A 12,650-nucleotide genomic window follows, 5' to 3' on the forward strand; every position below is an offset into this window, starting at 1 on the left:
TTCCTAAAACTTTATATATATATAAGTATATATATAAAATATTCTCATAGCTTCATAATATTAGAGCTGAACTACTGATGACACATGGACTAATTAATGAAGGAATTTTCATATTTGGATGAAGTAACCCTTTAAGGCAGTGGTTCCCAACCGGTGTGCCGCGGCACTAAGGGGTGCCGTGAGATCTTTTGAGGGTGCCGCCAAAATTTCAACAAAATTTTTTTATTATGGCAGAATCAGTGTAAACAGTATTCTCATATCATCTAGGACTAGGTATAAGGTGTTGTTGCATGCAAACTCTCGAAATGAAACAAATAAATAAATAATAATAAAAAAGCTACTGAGATTTTAAATATATATTTCCTTATAAGGGTGCCGGGAACTTTTGAAAGGCTTTCCAAGGGTGCCTCAAACAAGAAAAGGTTGGGAACCACTGCTTTAAGGCATTGTATCAACCTCGCAAGAACGTAGTTAAAATAAGATCATCCACTTAGCAGAAGGTCTGAAGTCCACTGTGTGTGTGCTGGACTGAGTAAGAGCAGCACACAGCCTGCAGGGAGACTCCTCCTCTGGAAAGGGCCTTTAACATGATGACTTTGAGTGCAGTGCATAAAAATAGAGCAGATCCCTGTAGGCTCATCTCACAACAACGCTGCCTTGATCAGATGTGGCAATTCAAATGCGCAAACCGTCACTCATACCACGCCGCTCAAGCCTGATCATAATCATCAAACCTCAGGTCCCCAATCCGGGGAACCCTCAACATTTTAAAGCGTCTACTCCGAGACTAACACGCATTTAGAGTTTGTAACCACAACAACACGTCTGGTAAGAGTCGGAAACACCCACTTACTGGCCTGAGGGCCTAGTTTATCCTGCGACCCTTTTAAGACGCAACATGGGAAATCTGTTGATGCACGTCGCGATTGGCTGCTGCCCGAAGTGCACAAGCATCTGAAGGAGGAAGAGCGCCGTTTATAGACAGGGTGTGAATGAAAGTGCTTCATTCCGTCTCTTTCTTTCCTTCGATCCCTCCTTCTCTCTGGTTTCTTTTCCTCCCCGCAGAAGAGAGGATGTGTGTTTGCACACCTCAAGCGGTGTGTTATCTTCCAGGCAGTGCCACTTATTGGTGAGGATTCAGGTGAGTCCTCATTAAGCATAAGAAACTTGACAGCGTCTAGACAGAATGGTGCAGCTGGAAACACAATGATTCATTTGTTCATTCTTCCTAACGTTAGTTCTCTCCCTCACCTCTCACACACTCTTACGGTCCAGGCAGCAATGATCCACAGGGAGATACTGAAGACCAGCAGCACCGTGCCCGGGCATATGGTCATCAAGGTCTTCATCACAAACCGTGTGTTAAAATGCACCTGAAAAGAGAAAAACGTGGATGTCATTCATCACTGTCACTAGATGAAGTTCGACGACTTACAAGTAGTTTCGAGAAGCTTTTGATGATTGATAGAAGTGGCTTATAATGCTTGGAAACTGGTAAACATTATATCATGAACATGAAATAAAGTAAATAAAATAATAAAATGATCTGAAATGAATTTTATTTGTTAGTTTTGTCGGTCTCTTTGAACAAAATTACTTCCTTAAAGTTAATATATAGAAAAAACTGTGCTATTTTTCCAGTGTAACTATTATAGAGATACTAGTATGGTTTTTAATATTTTGTATTATTGTTATTTTGCTATGTTGTTTATTTTTATATGTTCTGTTTTTTGTTTTTATAAGTTTAGTGAAAGTCACATTAATGGAAAACTAGCTTGAAAAAAGTTTACATTTATTTTACCTAACGATTGTTTGATTTCGCACAGCTCTGTTGTTGTTGTTCTTTCTTTTTTTGTTTTGGTTTTAATAACCCTTCAATAAACAAATTGGCACACTCACAGAACTCTGATGTCAATTAGTAATTTTATTATTAAGTTTCTTAGATAAGGCGGGTTGTTGAATACACATCAAATGCTTATAAAGACTGAAAGCTGTTACATATGAAAAGAGAAGTAGAACAGTATTTTTATATAAATACAAACTTCATTGTTAAAAGGCTAATGGTTTTCTTTACAATATTTGTCTTAACTGTTCTAAAACCAATTTAGCTTCTTCACATTCCAAATAAAGAGGACATATTTTCATCCTCAAGAAAGTAGTATAAGATGCTGAGTCCCTTATGGTGGTCTTATTCATATTAAGACAATCAAAAGCTCACAGTTTCTCTTTTATTTGTTGCAGCGGTTTCATTTGTAAATTAATACAACTGGCTGAGATCAAAAGTTATGCAAAGCGGCTGTGCAAAAACAACCACTGTGACTTGAACTATTACGACTGTAAAATACTAGGTGTGCTCTGGCTGAAATCTACAGGAAGAAAAAAGGTTTGTTTTTTTTACATTTTCAGCTCGGTTTGAATCTAAAGTTTGAAGAGCAAGAAGTGCTGCCACTGTTTGTTTGTCTGCTATTTCATCTATACTTGACTGAAAACAACAATATTCATTATCGTCATCATTATTATTGATTTGTTTTACATAAAAGTCACATAAAGGGCAGCTCTCCAGAGGGAAGGCGGAGATCTCTGAGCTAAGATGGACCACGAGATCATTAATGATAAAACAGCACATGAGAGGAAAGAGAATTAGCATTTACATCTCTTTGAAACAAGAGCTTCTTTCAAAGGACAAAGTGATTACCCTCTCCAATCAGCCATTCAAATTAAAGTACGGCCGGACTCTTTTCACCTGTTTCGGGTTATTTTAATGGCAACCAAGGACAAAACTCAAACTTTGAACTATCAAACACTTGACAGCCGCAGCAGTCATTCTTCAGTCTCTCTTAAGCACAAAGCTGAAGAGATACACGATATTCAGAGACATCAACCAGCCATCTAAAGGAGAGCCGAGATAACCCTGCTTGAAAAACGCACAGCCATCTATCATAAAATCCATTACAGCAGAAAATTCATCAGTCACATCAACTGACACACCGAGCTGCGATGCTGCATCCTAACAATGCAAAAACAATTAGAGAAAGCTCCTGTCTGAGGCTGACCTTCAACTGAACGCTAGTTCACTCTGACCCAGCAAATGCCAAGGTACACCAAATAGCAAATGGCTTTTGTTGGATCTACTAACTCAATTTTAGTAGCATGTCAGTAGCTCAGCTGTTTCAATAATAATGTAGCTTTTCCAATAACTGTGACATCACAGTTTATATCACATCGTGTTGAACAGATAGCATTACAGCTGAGCCAGCTACACCATAATCAAAAGCTCTTTCCTACATGTCCTTAATATTGGTTTATTTCATTTCAGTGACTCATGTGAATGAAGCAGTTCCAAAAGAAGAGTCAAGTCTCTCTTATGCAGAAGGGCATCAACATTATTTGTGTCTTCTTGTGTTTGTCACTAACCTCGAATAAAGATTAATTTAGAGCCTCCTTTTTTTTGAGCAGGAGAAAAACTGTTAGTATTAAATGATAAATGGTATTATATTTTTAAGAATTTTACCAAGTATCTTCAGCGTAATCATACTTGAAATACTCCTTTAGAGAATAAGTTGTAAATTATTGTAGATTAACTGTCTGCTCTTAACATTTAGTTACATTTTAGTTTTTAAAGTTGCAGAATGTAGTTTTTATATAACGTTTTCAATATGCCTAGGTTTTATTTATTTAATGTTTTAGTTTTAGTTGTTTTAGCACGTGAATGTATAATAATATTTAAATTAATTTAGATAAAGTATGTTTTACTGCAAGCAACAATTAATTTTATATGCTTTCAGTTGTTTTGAAAAAAACAAATTGTGTAAAAATTAACAAAGAAATAATAAATAAATACTCAAATAAGTAATAATTTCTAGAACTTGACATAACTATGTTTGTATGATGCTTTCTTAAAACTGCAAGAAATCATAAAAATAATCACAAATATTTTACTCTGTAATAATCCCAATGTTTGTTGCTCTTTATAGGTTCATCATATTTTGGAGTCCCAAGAAATTCAAAAGTTTCACTGGCAGTTTGAGTGTGTTTTTTTATTATTTAGTAGCTTGAAGCAGTAGCTTGGCCAACAACCGTAAGGTTGGATCAGTCTGTTGCTGTTTGTTGGGTCAGTGTGAACCAGCCTATAAATGTGCAATCTTTAAACCGTCAGTAAATCTGACAGGTTCATCTTTCTCAAGAGACCGAACAAACCACATAAACACACACAAAACCTCTTCCTCCCTGTGCTCATGATTGTCCTCATAAAAGCAAACTTTACTGCCCTCAGACACAGCATGTACCGCATTTTTCTCATCTGAACCGATTCAGCTTCTTCAGCGCTGTCATACAGTCACATTCAGACGGGACAAAGACATAGTCTCCCGAGAGGATGTGTTTATTGAATCTAGGGCGCAAGTGGGCCATTGAAGCAGACAGAAAGGGAAAAGCTGGCAAGCTGATGAGGTTTGGTCTGGGCCGTCTATAATACCTGAAGAAAGCTAGCTGTTAGCATTCCCAATCATCTCAAAGGAAGTGGCTTGGCTTGTGAAGAAACTAAGTGAAGTATGTGATTTAAAAAGAGACCTCTGAACTGGAACTATGCGATACGCTACTTGCAAAAACATTTTGTTACCAGTGGCTAACGAGGCCATGCTAACTTGCCAAAATATGAAAACCGCACTCACAAGCAGATGCTAGAAATAACAATTTACGCCCTAAATTCTCAGAGTTGGGTTGGGTTGACCTCTGACCTTGTTGAGTGCCCCTATGCTGCGGGAGGAGGCGTCGGTGAAGAGCTTGCTATGTAGCAGCATGACTCGGGCGATGAGGTAGAGTCTAAGGAACATGGGTACAGACAGCACCATGTCTAGATCTGCCTCCGCCTGCGAGGGAGCGTAGGAGAAGGCCAGTCGCGCCCGCCACATGAACTTGAAGTCCCCCGGCACCGGGTGAACCGCAGAAACGATCAGCTCCAGAGCGATAAGCAGCACTCGCTCCATGGTCATGGCGATCCGCCAGTCGTCCGCACCGTTGTCAATGACGAAGAGCTGAAGGGGAAAAGTCAGAATGGGAATGTTAAACGATGCAAATAGAGTAGAGTTTTCCAGCAAAATTTCAATTTACATAATGGATATCAAATTTGCATTCAGTTTCTCAAAAGTGCTCGAGGGAAGACGGCAGTCACTAGCTGCAACAACGACATAACACAAAGAAATAAAACCAAGCCACCATAAAAGCTTTATTAACTGTTCTTTTAATCTAACACCATGTACAAATTAGATGCAATTGTGTAAAGCAATAAAAAGTGTGCGCAAGTTTTGTTCCAATATTTATTTATTCATTTTACACAAGTTTGATATATAAAATAAAATATATATAAAATAAATAAAAACCTACAAAAATAAGAAAAGAATTAGCATAAAATAAATTAATTTATTGATAAGTAAAGACGTTACAATTTGGTTTAATATCTTAAACTTAACATAGTGAAGTTATTCATTCATTATTCATTCTTTTGCCCACAGCAAAATCTCATTGGTCAAAAAATGCTCCACAAATTGCACCTGTATATCCACCTTTTTCCTCAATTCAGAGGCTTTCAGTTCGTTAGATGTTATAGGAAAATAACGAGGAGAATAACAACAAACAGTAAAACCTATTAAATTATATGTATTCATAATTAAGATAATACATTAAAATAACATTATAAGACACAACATTTTCACAAAACTGTTTTGTACAGCTAAAAATAGCTGGTCGCATATCTGGACCCATAGCGTTTACAAATGGCGGGGGCCCATTTTTACGAAAGGAAAAGATGGATAGAGTTGATTATCTTATAATTCTAAAACCCAAAAAGAATTTGCGTCACCATTTCCTCCCTTCAGAATTTCAAACTTTTTTATTTGATGCATGCCTGTGTGTAATTTATCCTGAACAAAACAGAAAATTACTCATAAACACTCATTTCAAATCATAAATCAAAAAGCGTTATTCTAAAAACCCATTAGAAATTCCGGAGGGAACCCGAAGCCCAAATGATGCAAATTCTCTTCCGAATTTTAGGACCAAACCGCTCTATTAAATATAAAATACATTCTGATCAGCATAAAATCATGTTAAGTCGCACAGTATTTTCGCTCTCAGCGTGGACAGACAAATTGCTTGTCACGTCGCGCCTCGGAGAACACATGAGTGCCTCGCAGCAAATCAAAGAGGAAAAAACCGAAAGTCCAGTCGCGCAACTCAAGAACCATTGATCATCCATTTAATCAAAAACTTCAATTGCAAATTAATAATTCAGATTAGCTCATTAGAACAACTAATAAATAGAGCTGCCATTCGAGCGTGTTCTCAGACGCAGCGCATGAGGCAAAATGAGAGGGAAACAGATTGATGAGCCCCACAATGAGAACACGCTCAGATAGTCATTTTATCCTGCCAGGAACGCCAAACAGATAGAGCAATAAGCAAACAGAATTCCGCTGGCATAATGTGCACTGACAGTTATATGACTCTCTCTCTTTCTCTCGTTCCTTCTCCCAATGCAACTTCATGTCAGGCGGTATATCAGCAGAGCCTAACGAAGGAACGGGAAGCTAATTGTGCTGGCTGGCGGCGTTAGATGTGTTTAATGTTAATTGTAAGTGTTAGATTGGCAAGGTTTGTTTAATTGATAAGCAGAAGGCAAGCAGGGTTTTCCCCACTGAGACATACACACACACGCACACACACACACACACACTCGCACACCCACAGGAGGGCTGCAAATGATTATACATGAATCCCGAGAACTCATGAATGAAGTCTTATAGCTCTTCTGTAATATATCGCGCGTGCCTATATTCGTCGTTGAGCTTTGCGCAACAGGTCTTCCTGGCATCCAGTGAAATCGCTTTGTTTGTCTAATTGTTCGCGCATGTGTGCTTGTCTGACTCTGTGTGTGCGAAGGGCACGGTGCATGTCGTATGGCTGTAAAATGTGCATGTTTTTTTTTTTTTTTGTGGAAAAGCCAGCCTCGTCATGGTGACTGTTGCCTAGGCGACAACATCAAAGACCAGCCAAGCTTAATTAGGGTCCCCTGGTGAGAGAGGGCGAGAATGACTGTGTGTGTTTGTGTGTGTGTATGCGAGCGCAAAAGAGAGAGAGCGTGAGGAAAGCGAGAGGGAGCGACATAGAAAGGAGGTGGAAGGCAGGGAAAGAAGCCGAGAAAGGGAATGAATGTGCGGGGAAAATACGCGCGTGTGGGTGGGTGGAAGGAGAATGAAAGAGAATGTGAGAGTGTGTGTGTGAGAGAGAGAGCATGTGAATCTGTGAGAGGCTTGTTTGGATGGGTGTATGACTTATGAATAATGGCTGACCGATATGGGTTGTAATGACTGATACCATTGACATCTACTGTGGCCTGTGGCTGATTCAGTGCTGATTTATTGTAAATAACCCAGGGGAATGAGATCGTAATAAACACTCATTTTAATTAGTTAAAACATTTTACAGAAAAAACATCAGATAAGATGATGATTATAAAAGACACATTTTATAACAATAAATTAATCAAATCAGCAATTTTCACTGAATATTCACTGTAGGTACTTGAAATATTAGTATTGGGATTTTTAATGTATTAACATTTAATAAACATTAAATTTACTTAATTTAAAGATTTTCTACTCAAAATTACCTAAAAACAATTATAAAAATATATGTTTGTTATTGTCAGCTTTTAATAATCAATTATTTAACATTATTTTTCATATTAAACTGATGAAATCAAATAAAACACACATTACATTTAAACAAAATCCAGAAAAAATACTTGAAAAAGATCATATTTATTTGAATGTTACAATTTGTTTTAGATTTTATGATTTACCTAAAATTCACAAAAATATTTTAGACAGATAATGTTTATTAATTTTCCAATAATAAATAATAATAAAATGTTAAATAATAAATAAACAATATTTTATAAAACCAACAAAGCTCAACATAATATCTGAAAACAAACCATGTTTATTAAATGTTTAAACATTAAATGAATAGTATGTAATTAATAAATAAAGCAATGTTTAGTCATAATTTCATAAAAATCAGCTCTAAATGCCCAAATATCAGTTCACAATACCAAAACCCAATATAAACTCAAAACTGGCAAATATCTTTCTTTATAGCTGTCTATGACTACTTATGGCTGCTTACATAATTTCACATTTTTACTGAAAATCGTCACGATCTTTATCACTATAAAATGGTTCTTATTTCTGTAAGCTGTGCATTTATGACTAATCGTGGGAATGTTCCATGTAACTTTCAGGACAAAAAAGACATTAAAATTTCACTTTTCTCCCTCATCATCTCTTCCTTTCCTCCTCCGCACGTTACTCCTAATTCATCTCTCCCCGCTACCTCGTCCCCCCACCCGTCCTGTCGTTCTTTTTCGGGCCAAATCGCCACCAGGATATGCTGAATAATTAAATTCCATTAGTGAAGGTAATCTGTCAACATGAGTGACTGAACTGAGCTGCCTCCCTAAACCCATCAGAGAGAGAGAAACCCAGAACCTCCCAATAAATGAGGGCCAGAGCCAATTAGGAAAAATTAGGAAAGGAAGGAAGGATGAATAGGAAAGCAGACAGCGAAATGAAAGACGAGAGAAAGAGAAAAATGCAGAGGTTAGGAAAATCGGGACAGTCCAAGAGGGAGACGGCGGTTGAAAGAGGAGAGAGAGGGGAAGAGTGAAGCAGAGCGAGAATAATAGTGTCTGTTTTGTTGTTTTGCCCTGTCAGAGATGAACACCTTTGTTATGATAATGGAATTATAAGTCACACACATACACACCGCACACAAACAGATGCTTACATACATACTAATTCAGATCACCTCACTTCCTCATAATCACAAGTCCGGGGAAAACATTGGGCCATTTTTTCCTGTCTTTTATCATTGTTGCTTGTCAGATTGTATGATACGGCTCCAGTGAGATCTTCAATACAAGTAAAGGCAGACATCAACTGTCTTCATGTCAGAATACATGATGTGTAGTTCTCCAGACTTTTTTCACAACTGACAGCTTTGACTGGGCAGTTTCGGTCTATTCTGACATCCTTATACTTACATGCAAAAACGGCACCATACAAACCCTTAACGTATATATATATATATTATACATATTAGTAACACTATATTTTTTGTGCATGATATCAGTATTATAATGTGAGGGGAATGTTAATTAACAATCAGCATTATTGGTAAGTAAAACAAAAAAAAATCATAAAAAGTTTTGCCTTGACCGTATCTGAAATAAGTGGAGGTACTTAAATGGCTAAAATGAAGAAAAAAAAATGCTAAATTAAAATAGATTAAAAAATAATAAAAATGACAAAAGCTGATAAATTGAAAAAGCAGATATCGAAAAAATGAACCTTCTTCAAAATATGAATAAACCTTTTCAAGCATATGAAACAGCACTGTTATCAACAAATTGTTAATAACCTTAAAGGTATAATTCACCCAAGAATTTAAATTCTGTATTTAATTACTCACCCTCACTGCATCATTTTTCATCTGTAAAAACTATTTATTTACATATATTTACTAGTGGATGCACTGTACTTTTATCATTTAAAAAGTGACCAATAATCTGTGACCAATATGTAGATTGATTTCTGACAATTAGCCAGCCCTAGAATGGTTTAAGTTGGCACAGTGACCAAACTTGGTCTGTGTTTATGGAATCAAATCAATTGACAATGAGTCAGACTAACTGAAATCAGCCTGGATTATTTGGTAAATCTGCTTTAGTTATGAGATGCACATCCCTAATACACACATACATGATCTGGGTAAAAACCGGGTGCAAATATCCTCATAGGTAAGAAAATGTCACCAGGTGTCTTAGCAGCAGACACAATCCAAATATCTGACCATGTCAGACTCAGAACTTCATCAGAAGCTGAAATTCATCATAAAGGCAATTAATCGGCCGTCGGTAAGCATGTCACGCTAAACGATCCGAGACTGTCAATTTTGCCCTATGGCGAATCTTTTATGATCCCTGAAATTTGTTGTAGAACGAAACCGTGGCAAAAAAACAACCGGCTTAAGACGACCTAGAAAAAAAAAAATCAAGAGAGCAGCAGGTAACTCCAATCAACTCAGATTACCACTGAGGCAGGCCCAAAATACCCCACACTGCCGGATATAGGCACACAGGCTAAATAAGCGGGGAAATCTGCCCGCGGTGCTTTTAAAAGCAGCTTGGAATTCCCTCTGTTTAAAATAAATACATTTATACGCACACTTTCTCTCTCGCACAACCTCCCATGTGTGTAGCCAGTAGCAAAAACAGCAGGAAAGCCCTGCCGTTTCCACCAAGCTACAACTCTCACACAGTGAGCCTGAGAGACGAGATGTGCTGTCACGGTGCTTTCGCAATGTTCTGGAAACGTTCCTCTGTCGTTCCGTTGTCAGCACCACCTTTGCTGTCAGTTAAAAGCCCTACCTGTGCATTAGCTCCTTTAAGGCAGAGCAGAGGATCTGTACCGCCTGGTTAATACTATGGTAACCTCTCAGCTCTAAGTACAGGACTGTCACTGACACCTCATTCCTTCTCCAGAACCCTGAGGTGATCTCTTCTACATTAGCATTCTGCTTACGCTTCGCTAACCTATGCTTTTTCTTCAACATTCAGTTCAACATTTTAAGTCCTGCTTTTAATTTTTTTGTACCGTAACTGGAGAGTTGACGAATTTTGTAGGTTTTTATTTTTGTCAACATCAATATTTTAGGGGATAAAGTAGTAATAGGAAGTGATATCTCAGTACTTCAGTGCTTAAATTTAGCGCTTGGAGTGCTTCAGGTTCACACAGAACAAAACAAGTTTAACAAACTCCTTTCAACACTGCATAGCTGTGCAACTAAAGAACAATGTCATTTTTATATATAATATAGCAGTGCAATAATAATTTTGAAGTTACCACAGTTTTATTGTGCCACCAAATAACTGTATTTGATACTGTATATACTAAATTATAATTCCCATGGTAAATTTCCAATGGCTAAAAAAATTCCTCATTAAACATTTATCCTTTTAAATAGTCTTCTACTCATGTTGTGTCACTTACCTAATACAGGAACTCAAATGCACTGCATGTTAAGTCTCCAAGGGCCAAACAGCTTCAAAAAGCTCATCATAAAAACCACTCAAGCAAAACGTTTCTAGAATCAGTCCAACCTTGAACTAAAGATAATTATAAAATTGGCTTCAAGTAATACTGGTGATTCACCAAATTCTTTAATGGGTCTTAGCTAAAGCTGTACAGCCATGAATCATTTTTAATATGGCTCTACAGGAGCCAAGCAGTTCGCAAACTTTAGCCAAGGATGAAGCATGTTGGCTCTCAGGAAGAGAGCACTCACATTAACACATACACCTGAGTTCAAACGCTACCTTAGAAGCACTTTCAACTACACGGGCAAAGTGGATTTTGACTAAATAAAAATAAAAATGGCTTCCATTGAGAGATTCGCAGGACTTGAAAGGATAGTTCACCCAAAAGAAATAAAAATGACATCATTCACTTGTCCTCATTTTAAAATGAAAAAAAAGACATTTTGAAAAATATGTTTTTTGTTTTGGACCCCATTGATTTTCATTGTCTTGGCAAAAACAGCAGAAATTTTAAATATCTTCTTTCCAGTCCACATACACACATACACACACACACACACTCAAAAGCCCTGCAGGTTTGGAACAACATGATAGAATTTTTATTTTTAGATGAACTATTCCTTTAAGGTGTCGGATAATTGATCAATATACCGTCTTAAATCGCTATCTTTGTAAATTGAGGAATGAAGTAGGAACAGTCATTCCTGTCTCATTCCTCTCTGTCTCTCTCCTCAAAAACATCCCTAATCAACACCTACTCACATCATGTTTTTATCTCCTTTAAACCATGTCGATACACAAAAACACACACATGCATACACACACAGACAATCTCTGTCCAGGAAAGAGCTGCCGAAGTCTGACTCACACACAGGAAGAGAGTCTCATCACCACGGAAACACTTGCATAACGCCGAGCGTACATGAGAAACTTCTCAATCCAGCGAAATGAATGAAACACAGTCTGCACCTTTACACAACCACACACGTATTGTCGACGCTGTATATCTGTGTGTGTGTGTGTGTTCGACAGCAGAAGCTTAAAAGAGCCTGAAGCAGACAAATAATTCACAGACTCACAGACAGAGGGGGCAAGGGAAGGTTGAATGAAGGTAAAAATACAAGCAGAGAGGGAGAGAACAAGCAACTCAACATGCATCTAAAGGGGGGGTGAGGAAAACGTAGGAGATTAAAAAAAACAACATGGAGTGAGAGAAAGCACACAATCAACTGATTTTAGCAGAGAGAGAGAGATGAATGGGTATATTTGATAGAGGAGGGAGTGTTAGACAAAGAAAGAGTGATGGTGCAAATTACAAAGTGGGAGGAATACACAGAGATGAAGGGAAACAAGGAAGAACATGCTGTTTGCATGTGTGAGCTTGTGATATTCTGCTGAATAAATGTGTGAACTGATTTCACGCTATAAAGAAACACACACACACACACAAGTGGTAGCCCCTAAAAAAATCTACAAGCCAAAATATATATATATA

General features: G+C 37.5%; 2 protein-coding genes across 7 annotated transcripts in view; both read right to left on the minus strand.

Annotated features, from left to right (window-relative positions):
* The window catches only part of LOC122328902 (sushi, von Willebrand factor type A, EGF and pentraxin domain-containing protein 1-like), a 502,117-nt gene that overhangs the window by 91,221 nt on the left and 398,246 nt on the right, over window positions 1–12,650 (minus strand). The gene's annotated exons all lie outside the window — the stretch shown is intronic.
* Window positions 1–12,650, minus strand: part of LOC122328919 (small conductance calcium-activated potassium channel protein 2-like) — a 36,687-nt gene that overhangs the window by 4,921 nt on the left and 19,116 nt on the right. The window contains exons 4-5 of the mRNA XM_043225000.1: window positions 4,737–5,033; window positions 1,252–1,373 (exon numbers count right to left, since the gene is read on the minus strand). Of these exons, the coding sequence (XP_043080935.1) occupies window positions 1,252–1,373; window positions 4,737–5,033 (419 nt within the window). The remainder of the gene's footprint in view (window positions 1–1,251; window positions 1,374–4,736; window positions 5,034–12,650) is intronic.

Source organism: Puntigrus tetrazona, chromosome 23 (assembly GCF_018831695.1).
Source record: "Puntigrus tetrazona isolate hp1 chromosome 23, ASM1883169v1, whole genome shotgun sequence".
Taxonomy (NCBI): Eukaryota; Metazoa; Chordata; class Actinopteri; order Cypriniformes; family Cyprinidae; genus Puntigrus; species Puntigrus tetrazona.